The following is a 19,982-nucleotide window of genomic DNA, read 5'->3' as shown; positions in this document are numbered from 1 at the left end:
TGAGCCTGGGTGACAGAGCAAGATCCTTTCTCAAACCAAAACGAACAAACAATGCAAAGAGAAAATGGAAAAATAACATGAACAACAAACAATATACAGATGGCAAATAAGCATATGAAACATGAAAAGGTTTTAACATCATTAGCCTCAGGGAAATGCAAATTAAAACCACAAGAAGCTACATGTCTACATAGATATCTGCATACCTAACAGAAGGGCTAAGATGAAAAATAGTGAAAACGGTAAGTGCTGGGGAAGACATGGAGAAATGAAATCACTCCTACATTGCTAGTGGGACTATAAAACAGTACAGCCACTCTGGAAAACAATTTGCTTGTTTCTTTAAAAACTAAATATGCAACTACACTACAGCCAAGCAGCTGTAATCCTGGGCATCTATCACAGAGGACTGAAAACACATTTGCAGCCAGGTGCGGTGGCTCATGCCTATAATCCCAGCACTTTAGGAGGCCGATGCGGGTGGATCATCTGAGGTTGGGAGTTCAAGACCAGCCTGGCCAACATGGTGAAACCCGTCTCCACTAAAAAGACAAAAATTAGCTGGGCATAGTGGCACATGCCTATAATTCCAGCTACTCGGGAGGCTGAGACATGAGAATCGCTTGAACCCAAGAGGCGGAAGCTACAGTGAGCCAAGACTGTGCCACTGCACTCCAGCCTGGGCAACAGAGTAAGACTCTGTTACACACACACACACACACACACACACACACACACACACAGGAAGAAAGAAAACATGTTTGCACAAAAACCTGTATGCAGATGTTCATGGCAGCTTTCACTGTAATAGCCAAAGACTGGAATCAGCCCAGATGTCCTTCAACACTTGAGGCCTATAGTTTGAGACCAGCTTGGGCAACATAGCGAAATCCCACCTCTACAAAAAAAAAATACAAAAATAAGTTGGGCACAGCAGCATGAACCTGTGGTCCCAGCTACTTGGGAAGCTGAGGCGGGAGGTTCACCTGAGCCCGGGAGGTTGAGGCTGCAGTGAGCAGTGATCACACCACTGTACTATAGGGTAACAGAGACCCTGTCGCCAAAAAAAAAAAAAAAGGAATAAATTGTTAATAAAAGTAACAATGTGGATGACTCTCCAGGGAATTATGAGTGAAAAAAGTCAACTCCAAAAGGTTGCTGACTATATGATTCCATTTATAGAACATTTCTGCCTCACGACGATACCTGACAAAGGCCAGACCACATATGAGCAAAGGCCTCTGACCTACCACTTCTGTGGCAACCAGTCTAGGGCAGTCAGGATCTGGTTAATGGCCACCAGCTTCTCTATTTTGAGTCCATACTTCCAACTCAAAACCCACCAGGGAAAGCCAAATATGTTCCCCAAACCAATCACCTCCACTGCCCTGCTTCTAGTCAGCCTGCCTCTAATCAGAGCATACCTGGAGTCTTTAGGGCCCTGGTGAAAAGCCACTGTGCTGGACCCAACTCCAGCTGCAGGAGGGTCAGAAGCAGTTGTGAAGGGTCAACCCTGGATACTCAGGGCACTGGGCCTGTCTAAGGCTGAGACGCAGTTAGAACATCAGACCCTACTATCAGCATGCTAACCAGCTTTGAGTCACACAGTGGACTACTGCTAGGCGGGCTGCAAAAGACAGACTCTCTAGAGATGTGGCCCAAAGGGATAACCTAAAGTGGAGGGTGGCGGAGACATGAAGAAAAACCCTCTGGCAAACCAGCCTCCACCCAGAACAACAATCCTGCTGAATACGAAAGCCTGAGGTGCACTCAGAGCAACTACAGTGCCAACAAACCCCAAGCCCAGCCCAACTCTCACCCAGATCAATGCCCTTCACCGTACTAAAGACCCTCCCACAAGAAAGGCCCAGTGGAAGTAAAGGTATAGCCATTGCAAGCACAAAACTATTGAACTCAGTCTCTATTGTCCCACACAAGGTGTCAGACTTCCAATGAAAAGCCTAGAAAAAAGTACCATGCTCCAGAGACAGAACATTCAAAAAACCAGACTCAAATATGACACAAATGAAGGAACTTTCCCACAGGGAATTTAAAATAACTGTGATTAATTTGTTAAAGGCTCTAATGGAAAAGCTGGACAATATACAAAGTTAGATGAGAAATTTGGATGAGAGACGGAAACTATAAAAATCAAATGGAAATTCTAGAAATAAAAAAACAGACAAAATCAATGAAACAGATGAAGAATACCTTCAGTGGGCTCATAAGCAGACTTGACACAGCCAAGGAAAGAATTAGTAAACCTGAGGACAGGTCAACAGAAATTACTCAAACTGAAGGACTAAAAGAATCCAGGAGACATGATGACTAGATGTAATGCATGATTCTGGACCAGGAAAAAAAAAGTTATAAAGGATATTATTGGAACAACTGATAAAACTGGAATGATGGATTGTGGATTGTGGATTATTGTATGGTACTGTATCCATGTTAAGTGTCCTGATTTTGATCCACACAGTATGGGTACATAAAAGAGTGTCCTTGTTCTTAGGAAATATACACTGAAGTAGAAAAGGCTTAAGGTCCACAGTATCTTCAGTTTACTCCCAAGTGATTCAGAAAAAATATGCAGAGAAAGTGAATGATAAAGTAAACGTAGTAAAATTGAAATACTGGCCGGGCGTGGTGGCTCACGCCTGTGATCCCAGCACTTTGGGAGGCCGAGGCGGGTGGATCACGAGGTCAGAAGATCGAGACCATCCTGGCTGACACAGTGAAACCCCGTCTCTACTAAAAATGCAAAAAATTAGCCCAGTGTGGTGGCAGGCGCCTGTAGTCCCAGCTACTGGAGAAGCTGAGGCAGGAGAATTGCTTCAACCTGGGAAGGCAGAGCTTGCAGTAAGCCGAGATCATGCCACTGCACTCCCGCCTGGGCAATAGAGTGAGCCTCTGTCTCAAAAAAAAAAAAAAAGAGGACCAATGTCAACAAGAACCCCTGCACCACGCTCGGCAACATCAGACACATGATCCACAAGAACAAAGCCTCTCTTCAACCTGCACACAGCTGCCATCCCAGGGCCAGCGCCATCCCGCGAAGCCAGAAGCCTGTGATGAAGAGGAAGGGGACCTGTCCCACCAAGAGCTCCTGAGGCCCCTGCCCCCCAAAAGCAATAGAGTTAGCTGGCTAAAATAAAATAAAATAAAATAAAATAAACACACCATAGACCGGCAAGGTAAACTGAGAAGCAGAGAGAAGGATGGCAGAAGCGGGGGTGGGGAGGTGACCGATGGACTAAGATGCTCCAGAGACGCCAAGTCCTTGGGTCCTCATTCCCATCTACTCTCTTAACAACACTGCAGCAGGGAGGACGGGGAGGACTGTCTCTTTCCTGGGAAAGAGAATAGTGGGCTCTAAGATGCTGACCAGCTGCCCTGGTCACAGAGCTGCAGACGGGCCCCAAGAACAAGGTGTGAGCTGGTGAGGGGCGCCCACCGCAACACGGCAATCAGGTTCTGCCCCAGAAACCTTGGCTGGTGAGGGGCGCCCACCCCAACACGGCAAATCAGGTTCTGCCTCAGAAACCTTGAACTCAGGGTCCAACAAAGTGACACAAGGGCCCAGACATCCCCAAGAACGCCAGCTCAAGGGGGCTTACTTCTTTTACACAGAAATGAAGACTTCTCGTAGCAGCTCTCGGCGTGCCAGCTGTGGAGGTCGTGGTGCCGCAGGGTGGGGAAATGGAAGCACTGAAGCTGGGCACAGAACACGTTGTCGTTCTCAGACATGGCCGAGGCAAAGATGGGGTCTGGGGGCAGGAACACCTCTGAAGAGCCTGTTGGGGAGACAAAAGGTGGGGCTGGACAACATCACGTCAGAGGACAAGTTGTGTAGTCCTCAAGGGGACCATGGCGTCAGACAGGATCATCAACCACAGGGCCTGGGCCGCCAAGTGCTGGTGGTCACTGTGGCCAGGTGTTCATTCGGGACTCCCCAACCTCCTGGGAGTCACCCCAGGTGCTGGGCCTCGCAGGAGTCACTCTGTGGGGCCTGCAAGCACACAGGCCACAAACCCTGGGTAGCAGTAAGTGCCAGCCTGAGCAACAAAAGAGGGTGCTGGATCAGGGTTAGTGGGCAGCATTTAAAGTTAGAGCAACAGCATGAATAACAAAGTAATGGACTGCAGCACACTGGATTAAAATGCAAACAGGGGAATGGGCAGGGGAAAAAGGCAGGAAAGTTCTCCCTTAGGACAGAACACTCAGTCATAAACAGAGGAGTCACAAAGTCCACCCGGCACCCATGAGGAAGGCACCGTCAGGCAGCATCGGCACTGGCCAGCACTACCACCAGCTGGCTGCAGGCAACACTTAGGAAGCACTGGTTCCCAGGGACCTCTCTCAGCTCAAGGGAAACTGTCACCACTCAGCTCCTGCCTGTCTAAGCCAGGCACAAGGCAGTCAGAAACCATGTACCCTCGCCACAGACAGCGTGAGGGTTGGGGACGGCTAACCTCCAAGCCTCTCTTCTGCAAGCTTCCAGGTGGGCTCTGGCCACACCCAGGGCATAGCACAGCCAGCCCTAGGCCCCACTATCTCCCCGGCACGGCCCTTCCAGTCTGGGCCGCCGAGATTCCTTGAGGCTTACCCAGCCAGGATCACTGGAAACACAAAGCAACCTTTCCAAGAAGCAGAATAATGAAGGCACACCTGGCGCTCTCCCCTCCTAACAGTGCAGCTCACCCCTTCATAAGCCTCCAGCATGCTCACCTGCCTCTTTTGGAGCTCCGTTTACACCCAGCACTAAACATGGGGCTCTGCCTCAAAAGAGCCAGTGAGTCTAGAAGCAGGCCTATGCTGTGGGCCTGTGGACGGACAAACGGTGCCCTGCCATGGGCAGGACAGCTCTCAGGAAGCTGAGACCTGAAAGACCTGTGCTGGGCCAGCAGGCAGTCACAGCAACAGCTGCGCCTCCTTCCCAGAGACACACAGGCCTAGCATCTTGCCTGCCTCATCAGCATGTATCAGACCCACAGCAGGGCAGGAAAGAGGCCCACTGTCTGGAGTCGCCTCCCCATACCAACTGAAGCGCTCGTCTCCACAGCTGACAGTGGGTGCCACCACCATCACGCTGTGCACCACCCCACCTTTTCTCCAGGCCCCCGAGCCCCTGCACACCCTCCTCATCTCCCACAGATGCCCTCTCACCTAAGTAGAGCCCCTCCCCTTTTAAACCCTGTTTTCTTCACTATCTGCCTTCTTGTCCCATGGGATGAAAACCAAACGGGTTCCTTCCAACCTTTAACAAACAAAAAATCTTCAGTACTGAAGCTAGTTGCCAGCCCAGAGCTCCTGACCACAACTACAGTACATGACGGTAGACCGAGACCAAGGCCACAAATGACCTCTCCGGGCAGAGTCCTGGGACCCAGCATCTGCCCCCAAAAGCTGCCTGGACTGGGGCACAGCCAAGTCAGAGAGTGGGTCAGGCAACCAGCAAAACAGGGTTCATGTGGGACTCTAGGCCAAGGCCCAGTGAGCCACACAGTGCTCCCTCCTGGCAGTGAGCTGCATGGGTACTTGTGCAACGCCCCTGCCCAGGAAAGCTGCTGGTGGTTCTGCATCCAGGTGCTGACTGGGGGCTGGCCGTGCGGGGACTGCACGCCTACCCGAGGTGCAGCCTTGCAGAGTGGGCAGGTGCTCGTCTTTGGAGCGTCCCTGGAAGGGCGTCACAGTGACAGCCATGAATGAGGCAGCCTGTGGGGCTGGAGAAGAGGCTGGGGAGTGGTAGGTGATGAGGGTAGTGAGGGAAGGGACTGCTGGCTTTGATGGAACTGTGATTTCTATGAGAAACGAGAGCTGTGCAAGGGAGCAGAGGTGAAAAGGACCCCCGGCAGCTGTGAGGAACGGTGGGGCTGGGGCCAGGGGACCAGATAGAGGCCACTAGCACAATCAGGTGAGGGATGATTGGGTGTCAGGTCCAGGTGGGGGCTGCAAGACTGGTGCCAGGTGATGAGATCCTGGACGTATTCCAAAGGTGTGAGAGGAGCCAGGAGGCTTCCCTATACTGCACTGGGGATGAGTTCTGCAGATTTTTCTCCAGGGCCTCCCACTTCCTCCTGGACGCCCCCTTACCTCAAACATCCCGCTCTTCCTGAAGGACCCTCATCCTGGAGAAAGGCCCTGTGAGCAGAGCCGCCCTGGCTACCAGAGTGACTGGGAGCAGTTCCTCGCGAAGAGCCCTCCTCCCAAACCTCCCTCCAAGACACTCCTCCTCAACCCCTGCCACCCCAGCAGATCCAGTCCTCACCTTGACAGGGCAGCAGCAAGTTTCCAGGTGCCCCCCCATTTGTCCACACATGAGGTGTGGGCAAGGCTCTGACAGGAGCCTTGGGGTGGGCCATCACCAGCCACCGGAGGACACCCTGCTCCAGAGACTGATACACGAGGGCATCTGAACGTCACTTGATTACCTCTGCCACCACATCTTCTCCCACGCATGCGAGCAACCACTGCCACCTCCATGTCTGCCCCTGCTCCCCAAGCCTGGAGAACCCTCCCCGGCCCCCCCGGCCCCCTTGTTCCTGTGGTGGGGAGACCTTCACTCACTTTTCTGAGCCCTCAAAGAACCTCCCCTTCCTGTCTCGCCACCTCCGCAGCCACAGAGTGAGCCTCCACTCAGGGCCCACCAGGGGCTGTCCAGATGCTCCCGAATGCCCCACCACGGTGGCAGCTGCCCCACTCAGGGGCTGTCTCCCCTCCAGGAACTGCGGCGACCCCAGCTGACCCCATCCTAGCCCAATGGTCACCTCACCCAGAGGGCAGGGTCTCTACAATGCACCTTCCAGTGGCTGCTAGGCCGGCCTGGCCCCTTCCTCACTGCTGACTGAGGTTTCTAGATGCCAGGTCCCGCAAGCTGGCCCAGGACCACAGCCCTGACTGCTGGCCTCAGGGGGCAGCACCCTACAATCCCTCGTGTATAGCACCAGAGAAAGAAAACGATGGAGACCATGAAGGACTGGCCACAAGATCTTGGGAGAGAAAAGAAGGCTTCTACTCAGTTACACACCTCCCGACCTCAGCCAACCTGCAACGTGCGTGCTGAGACACCACGGGGGACAAATGAGGGCCAGGCACCGAGTGATCTTACATGAGCAAGTGACACATGTGGACACATTAAACACATGGTGTTTTCACTTTTATGTTTTAAGGTAAATGAGCAAGTGACACGTGTGGACACATTAAACACATGGTGTTTTCACTTTTATGTTTTAAGGTAAATATCAAGTATGACTCACCAGACAGAAGCCACACTGCTGGTGCTGACGGGAAGGCCCTGGGAGCAGCACGTGGGGCGGTGTGGATGATTCTCCCTAGACAAGGATCTGTATTTTTTCAACCTTTCTGCACAAATGTTACAGAAATCCTGGCCCCATGTCTTCTGGCAGCAGCAGCGGCAGTTCTATCTCCAGGGCATACCATGACCTGGTGCTGTCAAACCTGCAGGGTCTTGGCCCCTGGATGGGGCTCACAGGCTGGTGTGGGCTCGGGGGAGCAGCTGGAGAGCGCTCCACCAAGCCGCATAGGAGCCCCGCGGAAACGAGCTCCCAACTTCAAATGTGTGTGCTGGGTGCCGACATATGGGCATAGTAAGCGTCTATGTACCATGGTATCACTCACACCCCAATCCAGAACATATTATACAACACAGAAAAGATGGACAACATGTAGATGAAAGAAACATTTTTCAACATCTTAATGTGAGGCCTTCCCACCAACATTGGCTAATATTCTCAGGTACAGTATTTTCTTAGGGAAGGGTTCAGAATGAATAACAAAAGACTCACATCCACTTCCCATAGTTTTTTGGGTATTTTTTGGGGGGCCAACCCCTCAGACCCCAATGAGCCCTCTGTTTTGCACCATGTCCCTGGGCAGGAGAAGGGCTGGGCTGGGCTGGACGTGCTCTTGTTAGCTTGTTTTATGCCCAGTACTGTCTTCACTCTGCAGCTTGCTTTTGGTACGGGAATTTTTAAAACGATGCTACTATGGAGAGAGGAGTGCATACACCCAAGCTGCTTTGGCGCTGACCATACCCTGCTGCTTGGCTCCTCTCTGCCCTACCACCCTGGGAGCCCGTCTCCTGCACACTCCAGGATACTGGCTCCTAAACCACATAACCACAGTCCTATTGCTGCACCTAAGAAAACGAATCTTCCACAAGTCCCCACTCACATTTCTTGAATTGTCCTGTGGAGTTTTTTTTAAGCCTCCCAACCCAGGATGCCATCAAGGTTCATGTGCCACATTTGGTTTTATGTTTCTTTAATCTCTTTAAGCCCAGAACCACTCATGATGTTGAGCTGCGTCAAGGGCCAGTTATCCTGCAGCAGAAAACTTATTTTTACTATTTGTTTTGTGACCACCATTTAAATCCGCTAACAGAGTTCCCAAATCCATTTAACTGGGCACAAGAAGGCAGCGGCACATGGTCACCCCCACGAAGCTCCGGGATGCTGTGGGGCCCCTTGCACGTTGAGCTGCATGAATAGGGAGCTCTATGCCAGCCGCGGTTGCCAGCACCGACACACATGTTCAATCTTTTTCTAAATTTTAGGTTCACTCTCCTGCCTGATGCTCCAATGGAGTCACCGAGCTGCACCTGGCCATTAAATCCCACCCAGGACCCTTGCCATTCTCACACCAAGCATGGGGTCCTGAGTCCCAACTCTGAATGTGCTGTCATCCCACTCAGAATCATGTCCTCTCTTCAACCACCAGCGTGAAGAGGACAAGCTACCAGGAGAATCATGTTCTACAAGGCAAACTTTGACACTGGGGCCTGGAAACCCAGACGCCATTGATTAGTCAACAGCAATCTAAACAATGCACTCATAAAGCCGGGGAATGCAAATGTGGCTGGGACTCTCAGGAGGGCACTGGTGGTCATGAGAACAGGGTGGCACCTGTCCTGAGCAGGAGCGGGACAGCAGGTGTGGACCCAATCTGCTGGGCTCTGCAGCCCCCACCTCTGCTCCTGCCGTGTCCCAGCAGCCAGGCATGGCCCCGTCTCTGTGGGGCCCTCTTCTCTCCAGGGAAGCCGGCCACCCAGGCCTTGACTCTTTTCAACCCTGTCAGAGATACTCAAGACATCAACAGCAGGACTAGGATGTGTTTATGAAAAGAACCCAAATCCTAGCTCAAGCCACAGGCACAAAGCACAGCCCAACACACAGGCCTGACAAGGGGCAGGGCGAGGGAGTGTGGCCCTGGCGGCAGCTGGAGAGGGCACTGCTGGAGTATGCCCAGGAGGAGCTCGCCAGTGCCAGGGCAATGGGACAGGAGGGGCAAGCCAAGTCCGAGCCCCCAACGTAAAGGAAGCAGCAGCCATGTTTCCTTTACATCGTCTTGGTATTTCCAAGCAGGCAGCGTAACATCTTTACACACACACACACACACACACACACACACTCTCTCTCTCTCTCTCTCTAAGTCTATCTGCCTGATAGCTTCCTTCAGGTCTGGATTCTACCTCTGACCTTCTTTGTCCTGGCAAGCTTGTCCTCCCCTCCGGCCTGCCAGGGGCATACTCTGCATGCTCCCTTTTATACTCCAAGGTCCTTAACTTCAAAGGGAGGAGGAGACACACACACACGATCTATTTTAAGTCTATCTGCCTGATAGCTTCCTTCAGGTCTGGATTCTACCTCTGACCTTCTTTGTCCTGGCAAGCTTGTCCTCACCTCCAGCCTGCCAGGGGCATACTCTGCATGCTCATTTTTATACTCCAAGGTCCTTAACTTCAAAGGGAGGAGGGGACAATCTAGAAAGCTGGCCAAAGTGAGATGCAACAGTGGGTTCCAGAGATGACCACAGCCCAATGCAGGGTCTGATCTGCAGGCTGCACTGGCCCCATGACCACAGACCTCCCTGCAACTGGGGCTCACCCTCTCCATGTCCTCTGCACAGTGCCCCTACAGGCCAGGCAGCACTGGGTGAGAGGGAGGAGGGGAGGCCCCAAATCAGGGTGACTCTGCCCAGCTTCAAACACTCCCACACACCACAAGGTCTCACCTTTGAATGCAACCTCCCAGCGACCTTCCAAGGAGCGGTTCCGGCCGGTGATAACATACTGATAGCCAACCCACAACCTGCAGGGCACAGAGACAGAGACAGAGACCTCAGCGGCAGGCGGGATGCAGCCATCAATGACTGTGTTTTCTGTTTTTCGTTTTGTTTTTTTTTTTGAGACCGACCTTGCTCTGTTGCCAGGCTGGAGTGCAGTGGCACGATCTCGGCTCACTGCAACTTCTGACTTCCTGGTTCAAGCAATTCTCCTGCCTCAGCCTCCCAAGTAGCTGGGATTACAGGTGCCCGCCACCACGCCTGGCTAATTTTTGTGTATATATATATTTTTTTCAGTAGAGATGGGGTTTCACCATATTGGCCAGGATGGTCTCGATCTTCTGACCTCATGATCCACCCGCCTCAGCTTCCCAAAGTGCTGGGATTGTTTTTTAATAGCTATACTGACCTCCAAAACACTGAGCTTCTAACATGAGACACTCATGTCACAATGCATTAAAATTCAAAACAAGGAAGTTCACAGGGCAGGAAAACTTTTATCTCAGGGAACTCTTGCCAAGACTGTTTCTATGAGCTGAACCGATAAAGCTTTCACAATTTAAGCAAGAACAATCTTATTCTTGGTAGACATGAAACCCCATGAATACAACTCTGTGACTATGCTAAAACCACAGAACAGGGCACTCCACATGGGTGAGTTTCATGGCATGTGAATTGCATCTCAATAAAGACATAAGCCCCTGCAAATATCTACTACCATGGAGGCTGAAAACACTTGCATGGCTTCCTGCTCAGAGCCAGCCTACCTCAGGCCTGCAGCCTGCTCCTGAGCACGCAGGCCTAGCACTGAAGGGACCTTGCACTGGGAGCTGGTTGACTGCCATAAGCTCCTGCCTAGTCTGTGCCCCTTGGCTCAGCTATCCAGCCCCAAGCCTGGAGATGCCCATCAGCAGGTCTCCCTGCATGGCAGGAGCCCAGGGATGGCACACTCAGCCCCTGGCCTGTGCTGTGCAACCACACGGCTGTCCTCAGAGACGAGGCTGCCCTGCCCTCTGGGATATGTCCTCTTGCTTCTCCACTGGACTCACAGGTCTGTCTTCAGGGGTCAGTACAACAACCTGTGAGCTAAGAGTTAGTTTCCGCCCTTTGTAGCTGCAGAAGGAGAAACAACTCCGTCTTGTGATTTGCCAAAGTCACACAGGGCACAACTGTGGAGTCAAAACCCAGCTTAGGTCTTGAAGCGAAGGACCCCTTGCTTTCTCAGGGGGAACCCACACCTACTGCACACCCCTCACACCAGGCCCAGAAGCCCCACACCAAGCAGCTCTCTCCACACAAGCCAGCAACCCCAGGTCCCCTGCCTGCCCTTAGCAACTGCAGCTGTACACACACAGGGGGACCAATGAAAGGGGCGACCCCACAGTCCCACAAAGTAGCAGCAGAGTCCAGCCCGCCCCTGCCTCCAGGCCCCTCCACCGATCTCAATGCACACTCCAACCCATGGATCTCCTGGGCTTCCAGTGGGCGAGCTGGTCTTCCCAACCTGCTGTCTGCCAGCTGTGCCCCAGGAGAGGAGTTTACTGAGTGGTCAGAGGCCATGTGCTCAGTAGTCATCAGACTCTGACTCCAGGCTCCCCAGGTCCCCAATCCAGGACTCACTTGCGCTGGTCCTTCCAACCAAAGCTCCGCTCCGGCTGGTCCCATTCCTGGGCCAGGACAAAGCGCAGCTCCTGGTCAGTGGAGAAGGTGGCGAGAGAGCCATTCAGGCGCTGGCAGGTCTGCGCGGCATCCCAGTAGTTCTCCCCGCTCAGGTAGACCCTGTAGCAGCTGGCCGTGCCTTCGTAGTGGTGCCACCCTGTCGGGCACTTCCCTAGGAAACATAAAGGACAGAAGGGGAGTTGTCCCCCAAGTTAGGATCCAGCTCCAAAACGGAAATTCTATGTGCTCCATCAGGGACAGGCACACCTTGTAAATCACCCTAGAGAAGTGGGGAAACTGAGGCTCAAGAGGACAAGCTCTGCTTCTGAAACCACATTGCAGAAATGCTCAAGTTTCTCTAAAACACAGATTCAATGATACAAGTACATTTGGTGACTCCTCCCATTTCTATAAGATCTTTTAATTTATTCACTAGTCAAGAATGGCTGCTGAATTATGTCTTGTAAAGCGGATTTCATCCTCTGGGTTAACAACACAGCACAACACCCATGCAGTTCACTTTGGGCCCTGCTTCCAATGCCCAGCTCTCCTGGCCTCCGCTGCCAGTTAGCCCACTCCCCTCTCTTCCTTTTCTACTAACATGAGCATTTGCAGTGGGGGCTGGCCAACCCTCCACTAAAACAGCAGCTCAAAGGATAACAGCTGGGAGGGCCATGACACTGTGTAACCCGCCCCTGCCTCCCACAGGCGAACAAAATAAGGTGTGGGCGATGCCACAGCCGACAAAGCTGAGGAGCCAGCCAGCACTTAAGTACCAATGAGTCTGGCCAGCGTCTTCTCACTTCCCCCACCCATCACTTCCGACTCCTACACCTACACATGGGAATGCCTGGTAATTTACAGCTCACCCTAGGTAACACCAGTGATCTGTTTTACAGAATCTTTAACCTTTAAATGTTGGGTACCTCATCTTAGTATACTGAAGAAGAGTAACAATTGTTAGCAAAGCCAGCTGTAAAATTAAAAATGCCATTTTTAAAGTGCATCTATGTCTTCTGGCACTAGTAAAACTTCTAGAGACGTATCGTCATGTATTTATTATGTAAGCGTGTGTGTGTGACGTCTTCACAAAGGCACATAGATTACAGAAAAGGAGGGGCAGCCCTGGCCCCTAGGCATGGCCACAGCTGGACAGCATGATCTGCTCACCGTGAAGGGTACACCTGAGTGTGCAGGGAAGCTATTTAGGTGCAGACAAGGAATCAGAGGGCTGGGCACAGTGGCTCATGCCTGTAATTCCAGCACTTTGGGAGGCCGATGTGGGCAGATTGCTTGAGCTCAGGAGTTTGAGACCAGCCTGGGCAACAGGGAAACCCCCTATCTACCAAAAATACAAAAAATTAGCCAGGTGTGGTGGGGCACACCTGTAGTCCCAGCTACTCGGGAGGCTGAGGTTGGAGGACCACTTGAGCTCAAAAGGCAGAGGCTGCCTGCAGTGAGCCAAAAGTGTGCCACTGCACTCCAGCCTGGGTGACAGAGTGAGACCCTGTCTCAAAAACAAAAAACAAAACAAAACCAATAAAAAACCCCACGGCATCAGCTCTCGAGAAGGTGTGGTGCGCATTCATTGCGTGTTTCCTGGGTGCCACACCAAAGCGTGTAGCCTGACCACATTCCCCACAGGTGGCTCTGCACCGTCTCCATGGAAAGGTGAGGACGCCGAGGCAGGCAGAGGCCAGGCCCCTATTTCATGCAAGGTGAGAGGAAGTCCTGTAGGGAGGGAAGCTGGTTGGAGCATGGAGGGAAGGAGACCTCCCAGGAAGAGAGCCAGCTGGCTGGGGCATGGAGGGAGGAAGTGCTCCTGTGCACTGACTCATCTTCTTTATGTTCGGAACTTGGAGGAGTTGCTTACTACCCAGGCAGAAGTGCTGCCTGTTCAACACTGAACAGACAGGCAAGGGGAAGGAAAAATAGGGAGCCAAGCATCAGGACCCCCTGGGGCTGCACTGTGAACTGCCCCTTCCCTACAGGCATCCTCTCAGTCTCAGTGTCCTCACACACCAAGCCTGTGCACCACACTTCCACTGTGGGGACCCCTTCGGGCTGTGGGCACAGGCTGGGGAAAATGTGCATCACCAGGACATTTGTTCAGCCCTGCTTCAGCTGCACGGACATGCATGACCACCTGGAAACACCTGGCCCCACTCTGGGCACCCAGGGTTGGTGGGGGTTCTGCCAGAAGCCTACCTGGTCACCTCTGAGGTGCTCCCCAGTGCTGAGAGTCTGGGGGCTGCAGAGTAACACTAGCAGACAGGCCCAAGGCAGGGCAGCAGGCCCAGCCAGTGTTGGTCCTGCCTGGCCCACAGCTGCTGCTCAGCATACCTGGGCACCTCACGCCTGAGTGGGTCTGTTCAGGGCCATTTCAGCGGTGGCTTTTCCTCCCCTCAACCTTCCTTGATGATCTTACACCCCTTTAAAATTTCAATGTCATAGGTAATTTATTAAATAACTAATCATCTTAAAAATTTTTCTTAAAATGGCCGGGAACAGTGTGGCTCACGCCTGTAATCCCAGCACTTTGGGAGGCTGGGGTAGGTGGATCATCTCAGGTCAGGAGTTCAAGACCAGCCTGGTCAACATGGTGAAACCTGGTCTCTATTAAAAATACAAAAATTAGCCAGGCATGGTGGCACGTGCCTGTAATCCCAGCTACTCGGGAGGCTGAGACAGGAGAATCACTTAACCTGGAAGGCAGAGGTTTCAGTAAGCTGAGATTGAGCCACTGCACTCAAGCCTGGGTGACAAGAGCGAGACTCTGTCTCAAAATCAATCAATCAATCAGGAGTCAAGCCTTCCCATTCTATCAGCTGTACCTAAACTCAGAGCTGGTTTCCCCATTTATAAAAGGGAATAATACAACTTTGGAATTTCCAAGGGCCAGTGCCTTCTGGCCCTGAAAGGCAGTCACTTTGTGAGAACAAGCAGCCTGGTTCCAGAGCCGGCTGACTTCCCAGGGCCTTGAGTCACATACCACCACTCCAGAGCCTGGCGACTGCGGGTAGGTCATTCATTCCCCCCACTGGCCTCCAAGGGCTGTTTTGAGAAACCCCTCAGGCAGCACAGTAGCGCTGGAGAGGCAGGGGTCGTGTCAGGCTTGCACTCCCCAGTGTCTCAGTCAGGGCAGGTCTGCAACTTACTGCTGAAGCGAACGGGCTGTGCCACATTCACTGCGTGGAAGTGCGTAGGGTCGCCTCCTCTGGTCCGCCCCTGCCGCGGATCCACAGCCTCCTTCCCATGGTGAGGATGCGCCTCCCCCGTCACTTCTGAAAGCAAAAGGAGATGTGTGCTGTGAGTCCTGCCTGTGCAGTCACAGCCTCCCTGGCCAGCACGGTTCAGACTACTCAGGGCTGCAAGGCTGGAGGGAGGGCCTGTAGCACAGAGTTCAGCAATGCAGGCTTTCTTTAGAGCCCTATGAAACGCTGCTGCTTGCATCAAATGGGTCCCCTGGGCTTCTTATTAAAATTATGCCCTGGTAGTTTTTGTTTTTTAAGTTACTATTGTGAAATGGAGGACCTCTTCACTGCATTTTCTAACATGTCATTGCTAGCACAGCAAAGGGTCCTGCATAAATCAAAATCCCTCAGCAGCTCCAGTCCCGTGGGGATGGCCCACGAAGGAGTTCTCTCCAGAGCCCAGGCTGCCCCTGCCCCTTCCTCGAGGGCCTTCTCTCCCAGTACAGAGACCCACATGTGCAACCTTCCTCTGCAGCCCTTGTCCTGGGGCCTGAGCTGCCTGCCTGTCTGTCCCCCTGCCTGCTGGTCCCCCAAGGCTGTGAAGGGCTCCAGGCCAGGACCTCAGCATGTTCCTGTCTGGCTCTTTGGTGCTTGGCACAGGCCCTGGTGTGCAGCAGGTCTCAGTGCATGGTTAGAAGGTGTGAACAGGCAGCTGAAGATGGGGAAATAACTATAGTTTCATGCAGCATGATCTAATAGTAATTTGCACACCAGTCCTTCCATCCACATACGCTCTCTTTTGTCCTCCAACCCCCTTGTGAAAAAGGAGAACCACGCTCCTCCTGTCTCACAAGGTGAGGGGCAGACTCAGAGAAGGGAAGTGACTTACACAAGGTCATGGTACAGGGAAGAGGGCCCTCATGGGCCCACCCACCTCCCACTCTGTCTGTACAGGTGTACCTTGATGCGTCGTGAAGGGCATTGGGTACAAGGTCAGGTCAGATGGGCAACAAACTTGGTCTGCAAGGCTGCACACAGACAGACACCTGCCAGCAAGTACACTCTGACTGCAGATGGCTGAGTGGGGCCTCAGCTCCCCAGAGGAGGTCACAGGGAGGGTTAGGAGGCCTCCTGCAAAGCCTCCTTCCCTGACCCTGAGCCGGCGGTCAGCCCCACCTGACAAACCCCTCTCCAGCAGGTTGGTTCTGCTGGTGTCATAGACTTTGCAGTGGTTTTTATTTAATAAAAAATCTACATGCTTTTTTTTCTCATGATAAAGTAACAAACATTCAATGTGAAATGCTTGAAATATACAAAAGTTTGAAAAGACAATAAACAACAAAGGCCATACTTAACTATGTGAGCATCTGCCCCCTCACCCAGTCTCTTTTCTACACAAATCTTTAAGAATACTGGGATCACATCAGACACTCCATTTCACGACTTGCTTTGTAAGCTTAAGATTATAAACAGCTTTCTATATTTTTAAATGGGTTTAGGAACATGACTTTTGATGGCTGCATAGTATTCCATGAATAGATTTCTTTCATTTCCATAATCTCTATGGTTTAAGGTTAAGCTGTTTGCATTTTTTTCATTATTCTACAAAAGGCTGCCTTAAACACCTTGTACACAAGTCTGTATGTAGTCCTATTTCTGAGACTCTGGATACTCACTCAGTACTTGATAAGCATAGTTCCATAGCTCCTGTCAGGCATGTGATGGGGATGGGTTGTTATTCAACTGGGAATCACTAAAATACAAAATACGCTACCTGTGTCCAAGATACCTTCAACACAAAGTGAAGACCTCAAAGGGAGAAGCATCTTCAAGGCTTGTGTTTTTTGGTAGAGGTGCCTTTGGGGTATTTTACCACTCCAAAATACAACCTAAGGACCTCAGTGTGGGACAGTAGCTGGCACCATGACAGGCTTGATGCTGTAAACACGCAGTACTGGGGGACCATCAGCTCTTCAGGACTGGTCCCATGTCCTGAGCCATGCTACCTGCAGCACCTGACACTCTGGGCAGGAGACCCGACCCACAGACTCGCTGGTAGCTCCGATGCAGGGCAGGGCTCGCAGGGATGCAGCCACTGGGATGGGGCATCAGCACGCAGTGGAGAAGAGAAGAGCCACCTGAGCTTCTGAGGAGCTGGACCTGAGACTGGAAGCTGAGAAAGAACCGAGGGGCTTCCTGGCAGATGGAGCAGCTTTGGCAAGGGGCAAAGGCAGACACATCTGGGACAAACCTGAGGCCAGGCCTGGGTGTCGCTGGAGAATGTCACTGAACTTAAATTCAACATCTCCCTCTGCTTAAATGGGTAAGACCTGTGGCTCCACTTTGTATCGTGGCCTCTTCCCCAAGCCAAACACAGTACCTGGTAAAACTGCTCACAGAAAGACAAGATGAACTGAGGGCAGAGGAAAGGGAAGAGAAAGAAGAGGTAACAGAGGGAGAGTGCTGCCAGGTCACATGGATGCCAAAGACCAGGTTGTTACATGTTGACTGAGTGAAGCCATCTGTCCCCTGGGGTGGGAGACCAGGTGAAATATTTCAGACACATAACCAGAAAGACAAATGGTGATAAAGGATAATACTCTGTTGAGCAGGCTCCTCTGGGTTCAGGTGGCGATTGTGAGCCGTTTCTTTTCTCCATCATGTGTCTTTATATATAAATGCTCACATTCATCCCCTCACCCCCATATTTATTCAATGCCCATTCTGGGCCCACCATGGAAAAACGCCAGCACAGACACAGGCCTTTGCCAGCAAGAAGGGGAAGGGCTTGGCTGTCAAGATGATGCTGATGGCGGACAGTGTCCTGGGGGAAAGTCTGGGGGCCAGGCTGGGGAATGCGCACAGCACAGGACAGAACCCTTACAGACCTCTCAGGACTGCCTCTGACAGTAGAGAATGTCCCTCTTCCTGTGGAGGGCCAGCCTTTGGTGTGCTGGGAGGCCTCCTCCACCTCCACCAGGGCCACAGAGCCCTAGCAGCCCCACCTCACAGCCCAGCTGGGGACGTGGTGCAGGGGTCACTGCAGCACCCAGAGCCACATCTGTTCCGACTCTAGGCCCCATGACCTGTGCAGCTCGGAGCATATGTGCCCCTTCTGCCTCCAGCACCACTGGAGTGCCAGGCTGCTGCTTCCCCAGCACAGGAACACACTGGAGAACAAGTTCAACAAGGAAACAGAATCAGGGAGAATACCTGGAATACCACTCCACAGACTATTTATTCCCAAATTACTTTTCGTCACAAAAAGGGAAAGAAATATTCACAACAGTGATTAAACCTAACATCACCAATAATGAGACAAAATGACCTTGGGCCTCGTGATTTGATAATTGATGACTTACATAGTATTGCTAACTAAAAAGTAAAGTCTCACCTGAAGCTAATCATGAAGAAAGAGACAAGTCCAAATGGAAGGCCATTCTACAGAACAACTGACCTGGACTCTTCAAATGTGGCAATGTCATGAAAGACATCCCACGCCCCCTGCAAAAGAGGGCTGGGAATACTTCTAGATTAAAGAACAAAGCAATACGGCAATAAAATACTTATGTAATCCTTGAATAAATCTTGAATTAGGCCAGGCGCAGTGGCTCACGCCTATAATCCCAGCACTTTGGGAGGCCTGAGGTGGGCAGATCACAAGGTCAAGAGATCAAGACCATCCTGGCCAACATGGTGAAACCCCGTCTCTACTAAAAATACAAAAATTAGCTGGGCGTGGTGGCACGCGCCTGTAGTCCCAACTACTCGGGAGGCTGAGGCAGAAGAATTGCTTGAACCCGGGAGGTGGAGGTTGCAGTGCGCTGAGATCACACCACTGCACTCCAGCCTGGGCCACAGAGTGAGATGAAAAAAAAAAAGTGAAAACAAAATGTTGTGCCAATGAAAAGGAAACGGAGTGCTCCTGCATGGCCCAGCTAGGAGCAGCACTGAAAGTATGCAAGACCTCACAGAGCACAGGGCCCAGACTGAGCCACCAGGCTTAGGGAAGAATCAGCAGAGAAGGCCTAAAACCACGGAATTTACAGGTAAATACCAAATGCAACAGCTAAAACAATGTTTGCCTTGAAAATTAGAGGGGTTCACTAGGTTTGCCATTTAAAAAAAAAGATTTACAGAACCATTTGAATATTCAAATTGTATGCATAAGTGACTTGAATAAAGATAAAACTAAAAATTGGAAGTAGACAATCAAAATCAGTTCCTCTTTGGATCTGGGTGGCCCCGCCCCACCTTTTTTTTACATCAGAGCTGCTGCTGAGGGGTCTACTGCTCTGATTCCTGATCCTTTTATTATGACCCAGGTTTCCCGCTAGAGGGTTTGATGTCCTCTGCATTACCAACGTTCTGCAACTGCACAAGGAGGTAATTTGCACATGCCTCTTTTAAACTATTGTGTCAGGCCCTTCCAATCCAAGGCTGCAATCTTTCATTTCTGGGAGATTTTCTTACATAACTTCTTTGCTAATTCCCTCCTACTCCATCTCCTCTATTTTCTTTCAAGGAATTTGTATTAATCAGATATTGGATTTTCTGAACTCATTTTTAACCACTTAAGAGTGTACAGTTGGGCTGGACGTGGTGGCTCACGCCTGTAATCCCAGCATTTTGGGAGGCCAAGGCAGGCAGATCATGAGGTCAGGAGATCGAGACCATCCTGGGTAACGTGGTGAAACCCCATCTCTACTAAAAATACAAAAAGTTAGCTGGGCATGGTGGTGGGCGCCTATAGTCCCAGCTACTCGGGAAGCTGAGGCAGGAAAATGATGTGAACCTGGGAGGTGGAGCTTGCAGTGAGCTGAGATCGCGCCACTGTACTCCAGCATGGGCAACAGAGCGAGACTCCCTCTCAAAAAAAGAAAAAAGAAAAAAGAGTATACAGTTAAGTGTCATTATTAAGTACCTTCACATTAGTTCCATAACCATCACCACCATCCATCTCCAGAACTTCTTTTCATCTTACCAAACATTGTATCCGTTAAACATTACCTCCCGATTTTTCTCTCCTCCCAGCCCCGGCAACCA

At 51.5% G+C, this 19,982-nt stretch overlaps 1 protein-coding gene across 10 annotated transcripts in view; it reads right to left on the bottom strand.

The window, feature by feature from the left end:
* The window catches only part of DGCR2 (DiGeorge syndrome critical region gene 2), an 81,839-nt gene that overhangs the window by 15,353 nt on the left and 46,504 nt on the right, over nt 1–19,982 (bottom strand). For 7 of the 10 annotated variants that reach the window (XR_002515299.2, XR_004178859.1, XR_004178860.1 and 4 more), the window contains exons 3-6: nt 14,901–15,026; nt 11,704–11,923; nt 10,033–10,109; nt 3,618–3,794 (exon numbers count right to left, since the gene is read on the bottom strand). Coding sequence is in view for 7 of the 10 variants with exons in the window: in XM_017945125.3 (XP_017800614.1) it covers nt 3,618–3,794; nt 10,033–10,109; nt 11,704–11,923; nt 14,901–15,026 (600 nt within the window). In the remaining 3 variants the exon portion in view is untranslated. The remainder of the gene's footprint in view (nt 1–3,617; nt 3,795–10,032; nt 10,110–11,703; nt 11,924–14,900; nt 15,027–19,982) is intronic. The other 3 variants (XM_003905206.4, XM_017945126.3, XM_021921353.2) reach the window with 3 other exon arrangements.

This window comes from Papio anubis, chromosome 16 (assembly GCF_008728515.1).
Source record: "Papio anubis isolate 15944 chromosome 16, Panubis1.0, whole genome shotgun sequence".
Lineage (NCBI taxonomy): Eukaryota > Metazoa > Chordata > Mammalia > Primates > Cercopithecidae > Papio > Papio anubis.
Note: the sequence above shows the minus strand (reverse complement) of the source record. Positions and strands in the feature narration are given on the sequence as shown.